Below are 20868 nucleotides of genomic sequence, written 5' to 3' on the forward strand. Positions count from 1 at the left end.
TAGCATATGTTTTGCGACGTCTGATGGCGCTCTCGTGCTTTTGAACGTCGCTCCGTGATAAGCTGGATCCGGAGAGCCAAATCTTAAAGGATAGTTTATTATTTTGCAAAATCTTATAGGAGCGCGAAACTTTTGACGTACGAGAGAGAAGTGGACTCTGAATTAAAGTGCGGGGTTTATACAAGCGAGAGAGAGAGAGAGAGAGAGAGAGAGAGATAAATAGAATTGTTGAAAATTAAAAAATTTTGTTTTCTCTCTGATGCCCTTAATTTGAATCACACAATTAACGTGGAGACTTTACAAAGGATATTAAAAGTCCTGTCAGTCGATAGTATCTCTTATCACTGTCGACAAGGAATTTTTATATTAAAAAATGTTAATCCTCAAGAGCGTGATACTCGTACTGGCGGTCATATCCAGCGGGGGTGAGTTTCCTTTTGTTTTTTTCTTCTTCTTAATTTTCTTGCAATAAGTAACGTCTTGAATTTTTAACGGCTGGGTAACTAACAAAGCGTGCTGCTTCGTTTTTAATGCTTGAAAGGAGTCGCTGTACGATCCAGGATGAGTTTCCACTTTTACGACACCGACCTTTATGATTATCGACGGTTCTTCCACTCTGCTGTGGAAAATGTTAGGCCTTTCGGAGATACCATTTATAGAAGAGACTGGATGTGCACAAAGCGCAGACACATAATGACTATACATATTTTATAATAGTTATTCATTTAACACACAAGCAATTTCATTATTTTGTATTTACCATTTAAAGGCTTCCTCATTTCTTTACTAAAGTTCAAAGGAACCGGAAGTCTTGAACATTTTTATAAAATACACTCACCGAACGAGGTATCCACGTAACACCTAGTTTCTTTTGGAAAATTTCAGGCAGCCTGTTTTTTTTTCCTTACAATCATTCTCACGGGTACCTCAAGATTTTTGACATTGATAGTAAAGCCAAAGCGTTACGCGATAGTTCCTTTCACGGACGATCGGATTCCTTTACCGCAGTAGAAATCGATCAGAAAATATACAAGCCGCTTGATTCTCCTTTAACAGTCAATTATAATTAAATTCATTCTAACAGTTAGCAAATGTATATTGCTACAAATTTAACCCACTAGACTGTGAAACGTATATGCAAGATAAATACGTACGAAACTCGTAGCCGTCTTACTGTACTACGTGATCCATGAAAATGTCAGTAGAGTATAAATTGCGTAAGAGGGACCGTTGAATAACCGGTGCACGCGGAAATGGACAGAAATATATATATATAAACTACATCCTGTGCATATACCTGAGGTACGTCCGAGGGTGTTAAGTCACTGAAAAAAAAAAAGAAAAGTACAAATATTTTACTGTCCACAAGACGGTAATATTTCAATTTCATTATCTGAACATACTCAGTCATTTTATTATATAAATTATTGTACCTCCATTGCATCAATTTCTTCTTCTTGTTACATTCTGCATTTTAGCTGTAAGCTATTATTTATCCAGACTCCTGTAGCGAAGATCTCGCAATGTCTCACGTAGTCGTTTTGTGTGCAGGAAAAAAAGGTTTGTCGCTTTACGAAATCCTTACTGCTGGTATTACAAATATCTGTTTACCGGTTAAGCCAGGATTGTAGGTAGATAGGGTACGTACCAACGGTCTCGCTAAGGAATACCAACTGTAACAACTATTCAAATTCTAATATCAAGCCGGATCCTGTGTAGCGTAGGCGCCATAACGATAATAATAAACACTTACCTTACAGTTTTTCAAGTCCTGGTAAATTCAAACCTCAGCAGATTATCCTTCTTGGCAATAATCCTTTTTTGCCAATTATCAAGAAAAGGGTTACTGGATTTTATCCAGCAGTAACGTAGGTCAGGTATTCCTACCCGTTCTTCAATTATTCTCATCCTTACTCCATGGCTAACTTAGCTACACGTATCTGCGGTATCCTGATATCTTCTGATTGCCTTTAAGATTAAAGTTGAGCGAGCCTGATTCACCATTTACCAGGCGATGCATTTTCTCCAACCTAGTTTTTTTTTCATTTCGTCCTTATCTCTCTTCTTCGCGTAGATACGAATCTCACAGAGGCTGTCGGTCAGTAAACCTTTGAAAAAGGAAAAGAGCAAGAGTGATTTTCATGAGTTACGCCACGACGCCAGGGGCTATTCTTTATTGATATATTATTACCCTCTAGGAATGCTGGAAAAAAAGTATATATATGTAACTACAATTAATCTTGTATACCTTTCATACCGGTTGGCAAGTTTTACTGTTTCTCGTAAAATGTTTGTCACTCTCGTTACGGAGCGTTTGAATTTTTTAAAACTATTTTCAATATGGCATTCTATAATATGTCTACCCGGTATCATTGCGAGGAAACGTAAGGTGAAACCTTCGTTGCGCTCAGCGAAATCAACGACTTACGCCACTTTCGCACGTGCGCGAAGAAAACGGTCACAGGGAATATCGTGCGGACGCTTGATTACACGAAGCCGCACAGCGCTGTTTTCAGAGTTTGGTAGGGTTAATTTAATACCGTCACCTTCCACCTACTGTATCTCTATTCTATGTACGTACTGTATACTCTATGGTCTAATGCGCCATCTATTAAATCCCATGGGAAAAATGTACGTTGCGAAAGAACCCGGGACGATTTGAAATTCCGTTCGAAATATAACTTGCGCAAGTGTTATTAAAGCTGATGAACATTTACCTTTTCGTTATATATATTATATCGTTTTTATTTTTCTCCCTAGTAATTGTCCTTGGATAGTTTTTTCTTTAATTTATCATTTTTCCCACATACGATCATACCTGTACTTTTACTCTGGCTCGTACTATGGGAAACGGATGCTACTTGCTCTTTCACCGTGGATTGGTTAACTGGAAAAGGGAAGGCGTTCAGTTGAAATAGCCAAGCAGCAACCATTGTCCGACTGGATGCCCTATTACGTCAGTAGGCGAGAAATTTATGAAAAAAAAAAATAACCACTGCATAAGTGACGCCGGTAACGCAATCCAATGGCTGCTCCCACTCGTATAATCTCATAGGGAAGCTCTGGCTGGATTATAGGTGATATTTGAATTCTCTTTCTTCTTTCAGAATTTTAACTGTGTCCACGTTCTTTTTCCTCCTTCTTTTTTCCAAGAGTACGATATTCCTGTGTTAGGGAAAAAGAATCAGATTCTCATCTATGCAGATGGGCACCTATACTCAGTGGGCTGAATATAGGCTCCTAGTAATTAGCAGGCATTCGTAATCAGTATTCTACTGCTGAATTAGCATAGATGGGAAATCACGAGATGCCTATGGGATTGGAGTTCACTTTCGTTTTAATGAAAAAAGAAAAGTAGATAGAACAAAAAGTAGACTTCAACACTTACACTACAGACTTGTATGATTTTTATTTATACCTGGTGCATTTTTTATTTAAGAATACTAATCAAGGATTCGATTCTGATGTTCTTATATCGGTTGCATCCTCTGTGGGCTTGGTCGTTGGATGAATCATTAGCGTCTTCATCCATGGATCCTCTTCTTACATATTATTTTTGTATTACCATTGTTTAGGGAATTTTGTATTCTTTTGAAATGATTTTTTTGTCACTAGGAAATATGTAATTTGTATTATGAACGTTATGGAGCCTTAAGCGGCAACTAAAAGCCGCTCAGATATCCATGTCCCACTATAATGACTTGAGTCTGTAAAGATACAAAATACAAGAGTCATAGTATATTCGGTACAAAAAAATTCTTTATGATGATTACTGATTACCGTTAAGTAACTTTTTATGATTGACGCATCTATTTGAATACGACCGATTACCCAATTGAATCTCGCGGGTTTAAATCAAGGTATACACACACACACACACACACATATATATATATAGTATATAACATCGTCTTAATTCCTTTGAAATTCTTTGATGATCTCTAACGTTACTTTCTGGCATAATCGATGAAGGATTCATAGAGAGAGAATAGAATTATGAACAAACTAAAAAAAAATTTTCAAGTGCACGTCGAACGTTTGAATTTCCCGGTCAATGGCACAAGACCCGATTATCCTAATTGCTCGAGTGTTAAATTGAAAAAAAAAATTAATTACTACCAGAGCAAAAATGTGGGTTTTTCATTAAAATCCGTAAGCCAGCAAAGTGATGTCCGTAATTACGAAATAGTTGAAATTGTATCCTTAAGGCGGACTCTCGTAGACGTCATGAGAGGAAAAAACAGTCGAACTCGTTGTCAAATATATTTTTCCTTTCGATCGTGTCTCCCTATTAGAAATCAATACGGACGAGCCGGACACACCTACGTGATCATCATCGTCCAGTGAAAGTTTACTATAGAAAGAAGACTCGTGACCGAATTTGGCGGTTATTATTTAAATGTCGCGCGTCGTTAGTCCAGCAAATCGTTTCAAGCCAGGATTATACATTAGAAGCCAGAACTATATACACGTGACTCTATCAAGAAACTTGTTAATGTTCAATGAACTCTTAATTCGCCAGGAACCCCATTTATTGGTATTTATTTTCATGTTTATTTAAATAATATTCCCTTTCCCTCTATCGCCTTTATACGAAAGAAATGAAATTCAGTAAATTCCCGAGAAAGCTGTTACAGGATCGAATTTTGAATTCTCGACGAAACGCTCGGGTGATATTTTATTATTATTCATTTTTTATATATCTCTATCCATCCATCTCTCTTTTATACCCTTCCCCAATTTCGAGTCGCCATTACTTGGATGATATTTCGCGAGAAAGCCGGATCCAACTAATGACGGACATTCATCATCCTGTTTGAAATCGTCTTCACGTTTCGACTGCGTCAGGTCACGAAGGACCTTCGATTTTTATGAAAAATTCAACAAAATTATATTTACGCGAATATAAAAATAATCTCGTTAATTTACGAATCTTTACGAATATACATGCATTCAAGTATTGAGGTTGGTAACAATTCTTTGTCCTCTTTCTGTTTTTATTTCCAAAATTTTCATTAGATTCTCGCGTATCGTGGTTTTAATGTTTGATAAACACATGGAGCCAATATGTGTCCTCGAAGATGCGTCACATTATGTAACAACAAATATCTCGGCTAGGATGATGAAATTATTAAAAATGCCAATAGTCAAAGTTTCTCAACGCTTGAGAATAGTCATGGACCACAGTCGTGATCATATCTATTGCATTTGGTTTCTGAGAATAACGATAATAACGTCTAATGCTAATAACACCTTAAGGACGTGTTAGACTGTTGAACGAGCGTAGCATTTAACGTGTAACACGTTATCATAACGTATAAATTAGCATGTAAAAATTTTGATTAAATTTCATAATAATGTTTCTCTATTTTCACCACCCTAAAAATATAGAAATTCGTTAAAACAAAAAAAATATTTCACAACGAAACGCCAATAATCGCGGGTAACCAAAAAATAAGTTTAAAAATAGCATCGTTTCTTTTTTATTTTTAATCTCCTCAACTAACCCATTTACACAACTTTCAGTAAAATACAGTAAAATTCAATACCACGCGAGATCCTAATACATACACAAAATGCCGGTCTTTTCGATAAAATCACATTGAAGCGGATCTCAATCAAGGTGATGTGGTATGCTAAGAAATAACAGTAACAATAATGATGCGGATTTAATTTCTATCGAGATATATCGATACAATATCGTCAACTCGAAGAATTTAAACGGCTGGTAAAATTGATGGTGAATAAAAAAAATACGAACGTATCCATTCCAGGAAGCGATTCGACCTTACTCTCTTAATCGATGTTCGACCTTACTTCCGCCAATGTTTCACAGAGCATTTAGTAATGGCGTCCAGTAAAAGGAACGGGCTTGGCTGCCTTTCCCGTGGTCGATCCAGAAAGTAACGTAAAGCCTTGATCGATCCGTGGGATCGGTTGAAGTACCACAGACCCGTGGAAACCTTATCGTTAATCGTACACAGTCGAAACATATATAACCCTGTATCAATAAAGAGTATTATTGCTTCTGAACAATCTGCTGTATCCATATTGAACGAACTTAACCTAACCAGCAGTCACTGTATGAATTTTTCAAATTTAGCATTCGAGTCAAAGATTTTTCAAAGTTGCTATACCTGCCGTGAGTGCGAGAAAGACGGTCCTATGCGCGACCACGTGCGCCAGACGAGGACAGAAATACTTGTCGAGTCAAATTCATGACCAAATACCTTTCTCAAAATTTTCAAGCATCGTCTGGACAATCATTGGTATTATACGAAGATCAGCAACGTATCTTTTATTCCTACTGTAGATTCTAGTAAAATGGTGGACAGTTCCATATATTAATTCAATGTCGCTTGCAGTGGATAATGACATGTATTAGATTGACCTACCTTTTTTCTCTTGTCTCTCTCGCTCTCCTTTAACATCTATTAGGCATATTTTCTCGTTGTTTTCTATCGCCAGGTCTTGTAACTGTCTGTCATAACGCTTATTGTTGTACGAGTTTCTCTCTTTAGTGCGTCGACAGGATCTGCAAACATATAACGAAGCCCTGTACGCATTTATATTGGACAATATCAGGCGTTACGTGCAATAATAAGTCCAGTGGTTTCGTGGGTGAAGGTACAGAACTCGTATGTGCCAATGAACAGTTGATATATGTTGTTTCACCATATATATATATATTTACTGGTAACGCCTCAATATTCTTATACGTATGTACATGCCTAGCCTTGACTTGGCACTCTAACGCCTTTCCCTGGATCTCAGGAACGAGTCGAATTACCTGATAATCGAATCTGGACTTTGGCAATATTGACAGACCTACTAACGATACAGTAGAAAGTGATGCTGTGATCGTAAATCATATTTTTGAATCTTGTAGAATAATAAACAGTGGCTGGTCACACTTTGGTTGATGTATGGATGTATGGTAATGGCTGACAAGAGTGGTTTGTTTTAATTGAGAAATTGGAGCAACGTAACGCTTGCTCTCCAGTGTACTGAGGAGTGCTGTGATTGCTGAGAGTCATTGGTCAAGGCTGATTTTTGAACGGGCGTGGTGCAACATTCTTGACAGCCCGAAAATGTCTAATGACTTGCTCTTATTCCACCAGTGACCCTGCCATTAATTTGAACCGGGACTGGGGGTCAACTGGCACGTGTATATAGATATATAAAGTTTGTAAAATTCTTGAAGAAATTTTTCGACCATATTTTATATTAACTTCTTGTTCTTTAATTCATTTTCATTTAAGTAGATACTTACTCTGTGTGACATGACTCGCTTGGCAGTCTGTCAGCTGATTGTGGAATTCCGTGATTGAGGATTCAAGGACGCATTTCTCTATAGGTTAACTCATGACGTCCCGATGCCAAAGCGTCGATCGTCGTGATACTCCGTAACTATTGCGATACTCCTTTTGCGGGAGAGTCGCGTTCCAGTCTGTGATGTAAACTTACATAAAATGGAGTCCACTCCTGTCGCCGAATTGATAATATAAGTTACGTGAAGCATGACGGGCGGGGCAGCGGGACAAAATGTTTTGCGTAATCGTTGACAGGATAAAAATTACGCGAGAACCGAGCACGAGATCATTATCGATTAATGTGGATTGGTCGAAGAGAGCTGACAAAAAATAATAATCGATAGCGACAGAACATTTTCAGAGAGGTAAGAGTTTGGTGAAAGAATTCTAAAAAGATTGACAGACGAAACGGTCGGCTGGATAGGTAAGGAAGAAAAAGACAGCGACACCTGTCCGCCTATCGTCGGCAATTACCGACAGAAGAAAAAAATGATTAGTAACAACCGCAGATATTCGTTTACATCCGTTCAGTAATTTCTTTATGCTTTGTATGCCCATTCATGTTTTGTAAACGTATACGAGTGATATAGTAATTTGTACTGTTTACACGCTGTACATACTGAATTGTAATTGTGAATTGAGTACACGACTCTTGGTGAATTAGTACAGAAGCAATTGCCAAATCCACCTGAATTAGATATCTGTGAAGTCGGCAAAGTGGCCTGGGTATTTTAAATCTAAATGTTGCTCAATGACAAGGAGAATGAAAAATAAATGCCATGGAAGGAGCCTGGTCAATAATACATTGAGCAATCCGTGTATACGATTTCAGAGTAGGATACCGTGTGACAATCACCATGGATATATATAGTATACAATCTCAGACCGTGATTAAGAATACCTCTGCGTCTTTCTTGTAATTCTAAGCAGTCTTCCAAGAACGGAAGTATTTTCTCAAGAGTTCCCCGGTGCAATCTCAAGAGTCAGAAGTCAGCGTGAAGAATTATTAAAACCAGCAAGGACATTCGATTGTATTTCCATATTCAGCATGTCTTTTAAAACTCCTACAAGAATCACCAGGTATATATATATAGAGCACGTAGATGCATGCCCTTTTATTGCACCAGAGTAAAATAACCTGGTACCTCCACCTTCGCAGAACTGGCTCTAGGTAAAGAATAGGAAACAGTGCACGTGGGAGGAGTTGCATTCTCAGTGTCTGGAGTCTCAGTACTTACCTCAGTATAGAGATCCACGTATACAGCTCTACAAGAGGCTGTTTATCGCCACGTAATAATATATACGCTTCCAAGTATATATACCTCCTATCCTGACTGGGCAATTCACTATACATATATAGATAGCAAAGGTGAGATACGGAGATTGGCAAAGCACTGATTTCAGAGCCTGAAGCACTGTAATATGGCGCAGTGCAGTGCAGTACAGTGCAGCCTTCTTTTACGGTCCAATATCTTTCCATTCCCACCATTTCGTAGACTTGCGACCGGTTCGCCGGTCTAGGCTCGTTAGAAGGGACGCCATTATTCCTACGTATCTATATAGCCATTGTCTAGATGGATTCGGTGTGCGCAACGTGCAGCGTAGACACTCTGCGAACGATCCCCGCCCTGCATTAACAGCATACTATTGCTATTGGCTTTTGAAAGGACTTTTCCTATTTATTCCAAGACTCTCGTGACTTCCAAGCACTCTGGAGGCCTTGTCGAGGATCGTGAGATCAAATATCAAATACCGTCCAGGTCGAGATCTCTGTAGTAACAGGGGGATTCCTGAGAGGGCGTTACTGTTGCGTTCTGTAACATAATCAATGCAATTCACGATCGGCATTAACGCATCATATTTATTTTAGAGAATTTCAAATGGCAGCAGTGCTTCGGATAGTCGATGTGGAAATTCTTCAGGAGTTTCGTTAGATCGTGGATGTCGACCTGCTCCAGATTTCAGTGCTGATCAAACACAATGACTCTCCAGGGGGTTTGCATTGCGTTATCAAAAGATCGGAAGCGATTGGTCCGAGGTCATTTCATAGTGGTGAATGCGAGATAACAGAACTATTGTTCTGGCCAAGGAACGTCCTTGATATGGAAGTAACAGTGGCGCACCTTACTTAACGAAGTTATCCTAACCTCCAAACGGATTCCCGTTTCGCATAATTTCCATTGTGGCACAACCGTGCGACGTAGCAGACTGAAGTTGGCTGCAGAACGTGGTTGCGTATCAACATCTGTTAAGGCGCGATTAGAAATTAAAATCCGCCTCGTTCCCAATTCCCTGGCAGGCAAGGCTTCATCCATTGCAACCGTTAAGCAAGTCCTGTTAATAATGCAATGTACAAAATAACAGAACCGAGAGCGTTGTACTTCTGGTGACCAGTGAGCGTGCAAGGGAATAATTCTTTTCTCGATTCTCCCGTGTTCGCTTTCGTTAAACGATAACGGCTGATAAAGTCCAGCTCGTGAATAATATTTGTGCAATATCAAACCTCTGAATTTATATTATTCCTTCTTTTTTTTTTTTGTTTACTTACAAATGTCCACGAGGCGTATTCACGTTACGGGACTCTTAAACTGTTCAAACTGTCCGATATTATGCAAGCCATGCTCCAGTTTCTGAAACCCCGACTTCGGTATTCCGACTCACTTTCACTCATTCACTCGACGACTCTTTTATCCTGGGCTCTCTCTATCATTCGCATGACTTTCACTTCTCCCGCCTTGCTAAATTCTCCCTTGCACTGCCTTACGGTTCCGCCTTATCTTACCTTACCTAACCTTACCCTGGCTTACGTTTCTTATATATGGTATACACAAGTAACACGCGGCCATTGACGTTCGCTGTACAAATTTACATTATTTCTCACGAACAAAATAAAGATCTCGCATTAACTTCCGTCAATACGAGTGTCCTCGGTTGAGGAATTTTTGAAAAATTTATTTACACAAAAAAAACTGCTTAGACAAGACATTTTTTTAAATGTCACACTCGCCAGTCTATCGCTAGTAGAAATCATAACGTGATATCTATCGTCGCGAATGACGTCTTAGTGAATAATTAAATAATTAACTGTCTAAATAATTTCCTGATTATCCTTCAACTTTGGCATTACCATCTGACAAAGACGAACGAGTCTGAATGACAAAGATGAGCGAGAGAGAGATAGCGATAGACACAGCCAATGTCGCCAGGAAATCAACTGGACTTCATTTTATGCACTTATTACCGCTCTGCCGCTATTAACTTCTATCGCTGTATACATTATGCATAGGCGTAACAGCATCGATTATTTCCTCAGTCTTTCCTCAATTCTGAATCGCAAGCTGAGCGTGCTGACAATAATAGCGATCTAATTGTTCTTGCTCCGCAACATAAACCACAGACTCCAGAGACTCGTCCTGTATTGCCTTTGGCTCTGGGTTCCACGCAGATTCATTATGTCCGTTATTAGGCAGTAACTCGGTGACTCCGTAACGTTCGTAACGATTACGTAACGGTTTTGTCTCGTATTCTCTCTGCACGGAGCATGGGAACAGACACGCGAGTTAACACTGGAATTAGTTGCAGTTTGAGGCAAGAAGCAATTTGGTAGTTTGACATAACAAACTTACGTGGAATTTAAGTAGGCTCTTTATATCTGTTCTTTTATTTAAATTCCCATTAATTTTTATTCTTCAATTAATCCAAACGCTCCCAGTCCCGCTGTAGATCCTTTGTATTGTTCGTCAAGAGAAATATAATACATGACATAACCTATCATCGGCGTTGCGTTTCGCGTGCGCCTGGGATTTATTATCGACGCCGTGGAACGAATTAACGTTTTTCTTAACGATCCTTCGTAATTAAGGGAACAGCAGTAGGTTAATTCGGTTGCGCCAATCCGTATTGTGCCAGTAGACTTTGATTGCTTTCCGTAACAATGTGGTTAACTGGAAAAGGAAAGAAAAAAATTTGTATTCCATTTTATAACAAAATTACGATCTAGCATAACGACTGGATTCTCATTATAAAATTGTATTACCAGCACGTGTAATTCTCCGGTTCTTCCAATTATTTTTCCGTTAACCGATCTGAACTGCGTCCTTAATTAATTTACTTGACTAACGATCTCCGACTTTTTCAATTACTATATTCTAATCAGACGTTGTCGCTGCTTGCAGATTCTCAGCGTAACACGCCCAGGAGTACACGTGCCAGTCGGAACGATGCTGCTCTGGATTTTGAATGCCCCGAAGAATTCGGCTACTATCCTCATCCACGTGATTGCACTCAGTACTACGTCTGCGTCTTCGGGGGTGCGCTTCTGGAATCATGCACAGGGGGTCTCATGTACAGGTCAGTTGATTAAATTATTGGATTCTCAATGACTGATCTACTCACTGGGATGTTCCTGAACGGTCGGCTGAACGAAAGAGAAAATGAGAAAACAGAAGTGAACCGGATGACATCACGAGTATCGTACAACTGTCAGTTGGTAGCAGTGACCACGAGTCGCCAGCTAGCTCGATCGATAATTAGTATGCTAGCTGGTGTAGAGGAATGATTGGTTCCTTGGAGATTATCATCTTGAAGATCAATGGATCCCACCGATCAATTCTAAACGGTGCATCAGTAACCAAGACGATGACTCCGAGCGACGATCCGATGATTCATCGACCTTCCATTTACATAAGCCATACACCAGCTATCGGTAGATCGGTATTGCAGGTCTCTCTGACAGTTTGGAGTATCTTGCATATCCACCTTAGAAAGGATCATCGCTGATGAAGCAGAGCCTGAGCGTGTTTAACGCCATTAATTACTGGATAATTAGTACGGGTTTTAATGCTAACGTTAATTTGCTGATGTAAATGGTAATGCAGAAGGCTCGTTACACGAGAAAAATTGTATGCGAATAGTCAAAGATGGCGGAGGAAAAAAAAGTAGTCGAGAAAGCAATACGGAAAAATATCGTGTACCTATTCCTGGTGAATAGAAGAGACGTAGCTTCCCGACGCGTCCGTTCCCATGGATTATGTAAAAGAGTATCGCGAAATCGAGAAAAATGTTATTCTTCAAAGAAGAAGGCAGTGTATCCATGTGCGAGTACCTAGATGCTTTCAAAGTACGCTTCGAGTCTGGGAGTACGATACTCGTGGTAAAAGGAGTTTGTCTAGGCTGTGTATTACCTTGTGTAATACATATGCAGCTACATAACCTGAAATTGATATAAAATGTAATCATCAAATTTAACTGCTACACCTGCCTAACTTGTATACCTGTATTTATCCTTTTTACTGTATCCATATATCATTCAGTCATGTACGTGGATATCGTGCAAGACCAGTTTCAAGGTACCTGGGTACCTTTGGTAGGTATGTAGACGTAGGTATAGGTTACCTTAAATTGGTAACTTCCTAATGGAAGTGGCGCAAACCTGATTCAATTACCAGCAAATACCGCGGTGCCAAATATGTATCGATCCTTGAGAAATTAAACTGCTGGGGGCAACTGGATTAGCCGGAGTTTACTGGAGATACCTTGGGGAGACAATTAATTCGTTAGGATAGAATTTCGAGACTAATTTATTTAATTTCCACCTTTCTACTTGCAGCCATGAACTCCAGACCTGCGACTGGCCCCGCAACGTCGGCTGTCTCGAGGATGACAGTTCGTCAAGGGAGACCGAGGCTGATCCTCTTTTGGAAAGGTGAGCCCGATATCCTATAATATTTTCAAGTAAAATCTAGAGCGGAATAAGGTGCAAGAAGTCCAGGGAGAACAGTCGCCAGGAATTCGATCTGGTCCACCTGAAATACACCTGGTGAATTAACAGCGTCGAATCCGTGGAACGCGGACGTCTCCATTGATCCGTGAAAGAGCCGATCGGCTGTCCGTGAAACGAATCCAAGAGAGAGAGACCAGGTTATAAAAGTGACAAGTTTACTGCTAAAATTTCTCCCTGGTTGTGAAATTCTCCAAGAATTCGTGCCCGTGACGTTAGCTATTAATCTAGACAAGCGTGCTAGGTCTGTACCGAGGTCGTTTTATCGTTAAGGACAAAACCAGCTCGCAAGGAACCTTCGTTCACTTGGAAATTTGTATGATTTTTCAGGTCCGTCAAGGTTCAGCCAGTACAGCGACAGCGACAGCAGCAGCAGCAACAACAGCAACAACAGCAACAACAACAGTCCCAGAGAACAGTTCAGAGGCAGCAAGTTCTCGTGACCACCTCAAGTCCTGCCGTGACTCCAATCACCGACAGACCCGTCCGTCAGCGACATCAGCAGCAACAGCAGCGACAGAGGACCTACTCCGAGGATGAGTACGGACCCGCCTCTGAAATTGAGAATGATAGGCAGCAGCGGGTCTATCGAGGTCAACCATCGACGATCGGCCAGGTTCAACGCGATAGAGACGGTCTACGTCGCAACATAATATCCGTGAGTCTCACCGGCCCTGACTTTCCCCCATTTTTACTGGCTCCCTCGTTGGCCTTGTCCACGTGTCCACTCTCTCCGTAATTTCAGGAACGGGAGAAGGACAGTTTGGTCAATTCTCGCGCTCAGACTGAAGAATCCCAGTATAGGTAAAATTATATTATTTTCTCTCTCTCTCTCTCTCACTCTTTTCTTCCTGCTTCCCTATGGAATCACCGAAGCACGTTTTCTCTATGTCTCCAGGAGCGTTCCCTCGGAATCGCCAAGGATTGCGAAAACAAGCGTTTCCACAGAGGCCCCTGTAATTTCGAAAGCTTACTACAGCGATTCTGACAGTTATCCTTATTACACGATCTACGACGATGATGTTTCCATCTACAAGGACGACGGTTGGTAGACGTGGATGTCATTGCTTATTACATCTGTCGTATTTTTAAGTAGACAAACGGCTTAAGATATTTCTCTCTCTCTCTCTTTCTCTCTCTCTCTCGTGAATCATTAAGAGTCATTAAAGAATTCGTTTTTTTGTTAATTTTCTCACAGATTATAATCAATATACGATCAATCAAACTGTACCGATTCAACAAGAAAACATAAGGATACCTGAGGTCGTCACCAGCTCGAAACAATATACGCAGAAACCGAAAAAGGTCACGGTTAATGATAATGACAAATACAACCTTAATCAGGACGTGACTGTCCAGGATTACGACATCTATGATAATCAGGTAATATTACTTTGAGACATCCAAGAACCATCCGAATCTCATTCGTTGATTATTCTCTAATCCTTTCTGCTTTATTGTCCCGTCCAGGCGCAATTGAACAAAAATAAATTCCGCATCAACGACGGTCAGCAGCAATCAATAAGGTGAGTCTGTTGTGTTTAAAAATATGTAAAATAATGTAAAGGAGATTCCATGCAAAGATAAAAGACTATCCTTTGGCTGCGTTCGGTATCAGCGTTAAAAATAATAATTGTGCGAGCGTCCATCCGCAGTTGAGTCACTGCTGATCCATCTGGTTGCAGACGATGGTTAATACGTAGTATCAGCATTGATCCAGCAGCATCCATGCTCTGTCTTCTTTGTTCAGAATGCAGATAGCTTCGATGCTAATCAACATAAAAATATCTCATTAATAATGAATATGTGAAAAATCTATTTTTAATCGTTATGAGTTGTCTCTGGAATCTTGTAGTTAATTAATTTATTTTGCATCTACAGGACTAATACACTGAGCCATCCAAATGTTCATGTCACTACTCCAAACGTTGTTGTGGATACTTTTGTACCTTTGACTACAACGGCACCAGTTGCACCAAGTACAACCTCACGTCCATACACGGTTACTGCTCCAAGGTGCGTACGCATGAAAGGAATCTAGAGGAATGAAAAAAAGAAATTGGTAGAGGTCCGGCATAACGTTTAAATGGAATTAACTCCAATTGACAAGTAGGAACGAATTTACATCGGCCAAGACCCAATTTCTCTGCGACCTCTTTGACTTCTCTTGAACACCCAATGGCACTTGCATGTAGCTCTCCTTATTTCTTTGCCGTACCACTGGCTTCCGACTGGTTCTTCAAACACGTCGCTCCATGCTGTGTAGGCTTCACGAATCAAAGCTTGCTCTTACTTTCTCCATAAAGACAGTGTCCGCGTCCATACAGCTTATATAGCTATGACCAATCGGACTCTTGAGTTTATTAAGCTGGTACAAGTCAACTGGTCGAATCGCATTGGATGATTTTTCTCTTTCAATTTACAGCCGAGGACGTCCACAAGTCAATCGTGGTACAGCACCTCCGTGAGTATCTGTTAATTAATTATTTATTATTTGTCTTATTTTTACTACGTGCCTTAATTCACTGGAAAATCTTACTGGTTACCTTTGGACTTTATTTTTTTTTATATAAAGAAACTACTCTTCCTTCCAGACGGTCCAGACCCACTTTGAAACCGTCGACTGAGATCGTTTCCAAGGCTCAGGAATTCGTTGATATCTACAAGTTCCCTCCTTCAAGACCAGCACCCATTTACCCGACGCCCCAGGTCGACAAACCTGCAGCCAAGTGTAGAAAAGATGTCTGCCTACTTCCTGATTGTAACTGTGGCGGCTCTGACATACCTGGTACGTGTTTTTGGCTTTATTTATGCATTTTTTGACTATCTTTATTATTCCTAATTTTTTTTAATTTCATTCTATTATACGTCTGGTATCGTTTATACTCGGTATACAAATCGTGCCTTCGACTTTGTGCTACCTTTTTGTCCAATGTCTCGTCCGAACTGTTTATGGGCGTCGCGACGACGTGACGCAACCTCTTCCACCACCTTCGGTGCACATGGTTCGCGCTCCGAATGTTGATTTTTACCATTGACTTGCTCGATCCCAACCGACTGAATCACTTTCTCCGATTCTAACGTTACACACACGTTACGCGGGACACTCGAAAGTGAAATAGATCCTGTCGATCTTGGGTGCGCACGAGTGCGTCTTTGATCATGACGAATCTTTAAGGCGATGCTCGGAAATCGTTTCTCTACGTATTTACGCAATTCTAAACTCCATTCTTATTTAGAGTACAACTTAAAATTCAATGCGTGACAGAGAGAAATAAAGGAACGCGTGTAGTTTAAAATATTGGTAGACTCGAGAAAACAAAAAAAAATAAGAAAACATTTTTTGCCAACGTGGGAAACAGTCTCAGACGTTTACTGACGGAGCGGAGAGAAAATGCCAAAAGAATTTTAATTCCCATCGGTCACGCTAAGCTCTATAGGATAATCATCACTGATTACAATGATTACTCTGTTGCGCATTGATCATCGATCCAACGATCACGACGTAGCGACCTTTGCTATTAGAAATACAGTATCCGACAGTGCACGATCTCGTATCAGCATTTAACAAAGGCGTGTGAAGTCGATGTGGTACGATATGGTGTTGTCAGCCATCTTGAGTTGAGCCTTTGATAAATTAATCCAGGTGGCATCCCCGTCGACAAGACGCCGCAGATTGTTCTGCTTACGTTTGACGACGCAGTTAACGATCTTAACAAACCCTTGTACGAGGATCTATTTGAAAAGGGAAGAAAGAATCCTAACGGGTGTCCCATTACGGCCACCTTCTATGTCTCCCACGAGTGGAGCGATTATAGCCAGGTGCAAAATCTCTATGCAGTCGGCCACGAGATGGCGTCTCATACAGTCTCGTAAGTCATCATTGAGATTTAGAAGAAAAAAAAACGGAAACGATCTGCTGCCACAGCTTCCGGACGTTCTGAAATTCTGCATTTTTGGATCACGAATCATACGATCGACGTGTCAGGGCATATGCGTTGATTTCTCGGGAATTCATTAATTTCTCAGTGATAACGGTTTCTCCTTGTTCTTCTGATTTCTCTGTCGCTGCTCTCACCGTGCAACAAACTCACTCAGACTGAATTTTGTTGCACAACAAATATCCACGAGCCGTACGATTCTTCTGTAAATCTGTGTTAAGAAAAATATATTAGGAAATTATCCAAGAATTTATATATATATATACACACCGAGTTACCTTTTTCTCCGTTCCTTTTTTCTTCTGCTATTGCAATGAATTAAATTCCTTTACATTTGAATCGTACGACTCGTATTGAATCGAGGCGTTTCTGAAAAAGAGAAGGCCGTTTACTAATACTGCATACTAATATGTGGTTTCTTTTTCTTTCTTTCTTTCTTTCTTCTCTCTCTCTCTCTCTCTCTCTCACACGTCACTCAAACTCTGGCTCACACAACTCTATTTACTCTCAATCATGGCATACAATGACATAACGACAAAAAAACAATCCCTAAAAAACTTAATCACTGGACATATTGCATTGTGACCAACAAAAAAAAATTTATACCTGTTGGAACAATATCCGTGAAACACTTACATATTTCCACATTCCTTCCTGTCCTGTACAATCCTTTGAATAATACAGGAGACTACTTGCCCGAGGAGATACCGCAAATCGTACTCCTTACCTTCGACGATTCCGTGAACGACCTGAACAAGGGTCTGTACGCTGACCTCTTTGAGAAAGGACGCAAAAATCCAAACGGATGTCCCATCTCGGCTACCTTCTACGTGTCGCATGAATGGACCGACTACAGCCAGGTTCAAAATCTCTATGCTTCCGGTCACGAAATAGCCTCCCATACGGTCTCGTAAGTACCAATCACCCAAAGACGGTAGACCTAAAAAGAATATTATATAAAAATTTTAATTAGGCAAAATTCAATTTTTTCCGTCAGAGGCGGATGTACATAAGACACAATGGCTCTACTGTATATATAATTTATATGAGTGCACAGTAGGCGGATATAATATTAGACAACATCCGTATTTGTCACAATCGCTTACGTGATTATTGAACAGACCATATCATTTTTTGCCATGATCCTTTTTCGTATACGACCATTATCGTTGCCTGTGGCGGAAGACACGGGACTAGGAAATCTGAAACAAATGCAAAAAATGTTTACTAAAAGGTAACGGCTGATTAACGACAGGCGTGTCCTCAATATTGAAACGTGGGAGTTCGATAAGGAAGAAAAAAAATGTATTGTCAGTCGATTTCGAGCGGACCCCCATACCGGGATCGGTATCTACTTGACCTTTTAGATAATCCAAGGACAGTCACGTACGTGCGTTCCGGACAGGATAGATAAACTCTGATCATGCGGTCTGTACAGGAATATGTCGTAACGATATCGCGTGGTCTAGTGAGAGTTTCATTTTTTTTACCTCTTTCTTCTCCTCCTTGAATCGAGTTGCTATACAGAGTGTGACAATTCTTTTTTTCGCTCATGTTCTTCATTATCGACGTATGATCATTGATACACTAACATACTATTTCATCAGCTGGCAATTATGGACACGCTATATTGTGTTGCAATCAGTAAAGACTAGGTCGATCGGGCCATTCACACGGTGTATCGTAATGAATTTGATATCAATCTAAAAAAAGAAAAGACTAATATTCGCTTTTGAACTAAGCATATAAACACATGGAGATTCGTTGCATCTTTTCATTTGGTTATTAATGATTCCGTCATTCATTTGCTTCGAAGATCATTCGCTTGCTCGCGCTATACGGAAATGATTGATTGGATTTGATTAATGGATTATTTGTGTAATAATTAGGCACAGTTTCGGTGAGCAATTCTCTCACCGGAAGTGGGCTCGCGAGGTTGCTGGACAACGAGAAATCTTGTCTGCCTATGGTGGCGTCAAGTTGGAAGATGTCAGAGGAATGAGAGCGCCCTTCCTTTCGGTAATATTCAGTTCCTTTTAATTAGAGTCGATTGATTTAGGATGAAATTATTTAGGCTGACGTTTCTTACTTACGGTTTATCAGGTCGGTGGTAACAACATGTTCAAAATGCTTTGGGACACCAACTTCACCTACGATTCTTCCATGCCAATTTATGAGAACAGACCACCCAGCTGGCCTTACACTCTGGATTACAAACTTTTCCATGACTGTATGATCCCGCCTTGTCCCACCAGATCATATCCGGGACTCTGGGAAGTTCCTATGGTCATGTGGCAAGATCTTAACGGTGGTAGATGTTCCATGGGAGATGCTTGCAGCAATCCACCAACTGCTGATGGGGTTTACAAGATGCTTATTAAGAACTTTGAAAGGCACTACACAACCAACAGGTAGATAACCTCGGAACTGTCACGTTTGAACATTACATTTACGTTGCTTTATGTATATTTAGAGCGCCGTTTGGACTCTTCTATCACGCTGCCTGGTTCACTCAAGCTCATCACAAGGAAGGTTTCATCTCCTTCCTGGATACTATCGTCTCCATGGAAGATGTCTGGGTGGTCACCAACTGGCAGGCGCTTCAGTGGGTACGAAATCCGACGCCGTCCTCTTTGATGGGCAATTTCGAACCTTTTGGATGCAACTATCAGGTAGTGTTGATAAAGACGGTTTATATTTTAAAATAAATATCTTTTGGTTCATTCTTTATTTACTAATGCGATGGGGCTTTTCGTTTGTATGAGCACAGGATAGACCGAAGAAGTGCAACAACCCCAAGGTCTGCAATCTCTGGCACAAGAGTGGCGTCCGGTACATGAAAACGTGCCAAGCATGTCCTGACATCTATCCGTGGACGGGCAAAACTGGTATTCGCAGTAGCCGTATAGACAACGACGTCGACAATCACGAATGAAATAGGCCACGGCCAATCAAAAAAACCCACCAGCGATCAATTACGCGATAATCATTCTTCAATTAAGATTAATACTCGTTAGAATCGAAAGGCTGGCGCGTGTCGCCATAACGAGCGCGATCCTCCTGTTTCGAGACGGGGTTTTTCTTGCCACAATCTTCTGAAAGAGTTCTTTACGTTCAAGGACGTCTTCGGGAGGCTTAACTGGATAAATGACACTTCAATTTTTGGACAAGATGAATCGAACACCCGTTAACCATTTCTTCCGTCTCCTGCCCCTTATAATTCTTCAAATAATTTCACCAGCTTTCTTTATTCGTAAGTGAAACAACAAGTTCTAAGTAAATTTAATATTACCACGTCAAAAGTAGAGAATCGCTGTTGCGGTAACAGTTAGACAAATTTTCGATTGTACATTTCTATGGAATATTTAATGGAATATTAGATGTAGGATATAGGGCTCAGGGCTGGTGAGCCTTGTTCAGGACGAACGACAGCCAATTTGAAATAGAGAAATAAAAATATTAATACCACGAAGGTTTGCGAAGAATCTTTCCGGAGAATTTATAATCGTAAGCGTTCTTATCTTGATTTTCGAAACTCCGGAATGACGCATTGGGCGAGTGACGGTATGAGACTCTTGAAAAATCGACGCCTGGCGTCGGTCGAGCGTCATCATTGATTGATTGTTAACGAGTCGACCTCAAGATTTCTCATTCCTCAGCGAACAGAAAGCTCGAGACGCGAGGAGGATCGTTCCGTGAAGATTAAATTAATTGCCACGTACAGTCAGTACGATTCACAGATGGGAGAATCTGTCGTGTTACCTCCTAGGTACTTAGAGATATAATAATTCGTTTAATAAATAAACTTTTCGGTACAACGTCCATATTTATATTT

General features: G+C 40.4%; 1 protein-coding gene and 3 long non-coding RNA genes across 18 annotated transcripts; 2 read left to right on the plus strand and 2 right to left on the minus strand.

Moving 5' to 3' along the window:
- The first annotated feature begins 287 nt into the window (after positions 1–287).
- LOC107267678 lies at positions 288–20855 on the plus strand. 2 transcript variants are annotated; one of them, XM_015739654.2, is made up of 16 exons: positions 288–425; positions 11489–11663; positions 12922–13017; positions 13423–13750; positions 13838–13896; positions 13991–14136; positions 14291–14475; positions 14563–14618; positions 14974–15108; positions 15518–15556; positions 15687–15880; positions 16739–16964; positions 18923–19052; positions 19137–19444; positions 19507–19705; positions 19804–20855. In XM_015739654.2, exons 1-16 carry the CDS (start codon positions 374–376, stop codon positions 19966–19968), a joined length of 2493 nt encoding a protein of 830 aa, XP_015595140.1. In that variant the 5' UTR covers positions 288–373; the 3' UTR covers positions 19969–20855. The 2 variants fall into 2 exon arrangements, with proteins under 2 accessions (XP_015595140.1, XP_015595141.1); XM_015739655.2 differs by lacking the exon at positions 16739–16964 and adding an exon at positions 17718–17943.
- Positions 419–12828, minus strand: LOC107267684. Of its 14 annotated transcripts, none has more exons than XR_003059651.1 (17): positions 12287–12826; positions 11709–12071; positions 11350–11631; positions 10940–11257; positions 9862–10879; positions 8552–9647; positions 8215–8480; positions 7274–7485; positions 6396–6535; positions 6138–6316; positions 5793–6001; positions 3419–3707; positions 2994–3165; positions 1754–2887; positions 1434–1682; positions 839–1325; positions 419–616 (listed from the first exon to the last, which is right to left on the minus strand). It is a non-coding gene; the product is annotated as an uncharacterized LOC107267684 (long non-coding RNA). The 14 variants fall into 14 exon arrangements; XR_003059648.1 differs by lacking the exon at positions 419–616 and having other exon boundaries at positions 763–1325; positions 1754–2108; positions 2249–2887; positions 12287–12825; XR_003059649.1 differs by lacking the exon at positions 419–616 and having other exon boundaries at positions 763–1047; positions 1155–1325; positions 12287–12825.
- On the plus strand, positions 3719–6033 carry LOC112494354. The gene is made up of 2 exons (XR_003059678.1): positions 3719–4537; positions 5527–6033. It is a non-coding gene; the product is annotated as an uncharacterized LOC112494354 (long non-coding RNA).
- On the minus strand, positions 17892–19263 carry LOC112494352. Its single transcript, XR_003059676.1, has 3 exons — positions 19127–19263; positions 18524–18736; positions 17892–18235 (listed from the first exon to the last, which is right to left on the minus strand). It is a non-coding gene; the product is annotated as an uncharacterized LOC112494352 (long non-coding RNA).
- Positions 20856–20868: the final 13 nt, after the last annotated feature.

This window comes from Cephus cinctus, unplaced genomic scaffold, assembly GCF_000341935.2.
Source record: "Cephus cinctus unplaced genomic scaffold, Ccin1 Ccin1_scaffold0448, whole genome shotgun sequence".
NCBI classification, from domain to species: Eukaryota; Metazoa; Arthropoda; class Insecta; order Hymenoptera; family Cephidae; genus Cephus; species Cephus cinctus.

What these genes read in the sequence shown, in the direction of transcription:
- LOC107267678 (XM_015739654.2), top strand. Translation starts at nt 374, where the DNA reads ATGTTAATCCTCAAGAGCGTGATACTCGTACTGGCGGTCATATCCAGC. An exon ending in ACAGGGGGTCTCATGTACAG is followed by an intron (nt 11,664 to 12,921) that starts GTCAGTTGATTA and finishes TTCTACTTGCAG; the next exon opens with CCATGAACTCCAGACCTGCG. An exon ending in ACGACATCTATGATAATCAG is followed by an intron (nt 14,476 to 14,562) that starts GTAATATTACTT and finishes TGTCCCGTCCAG; the next exon opens with GCGCAATTGAACAAAAATAA.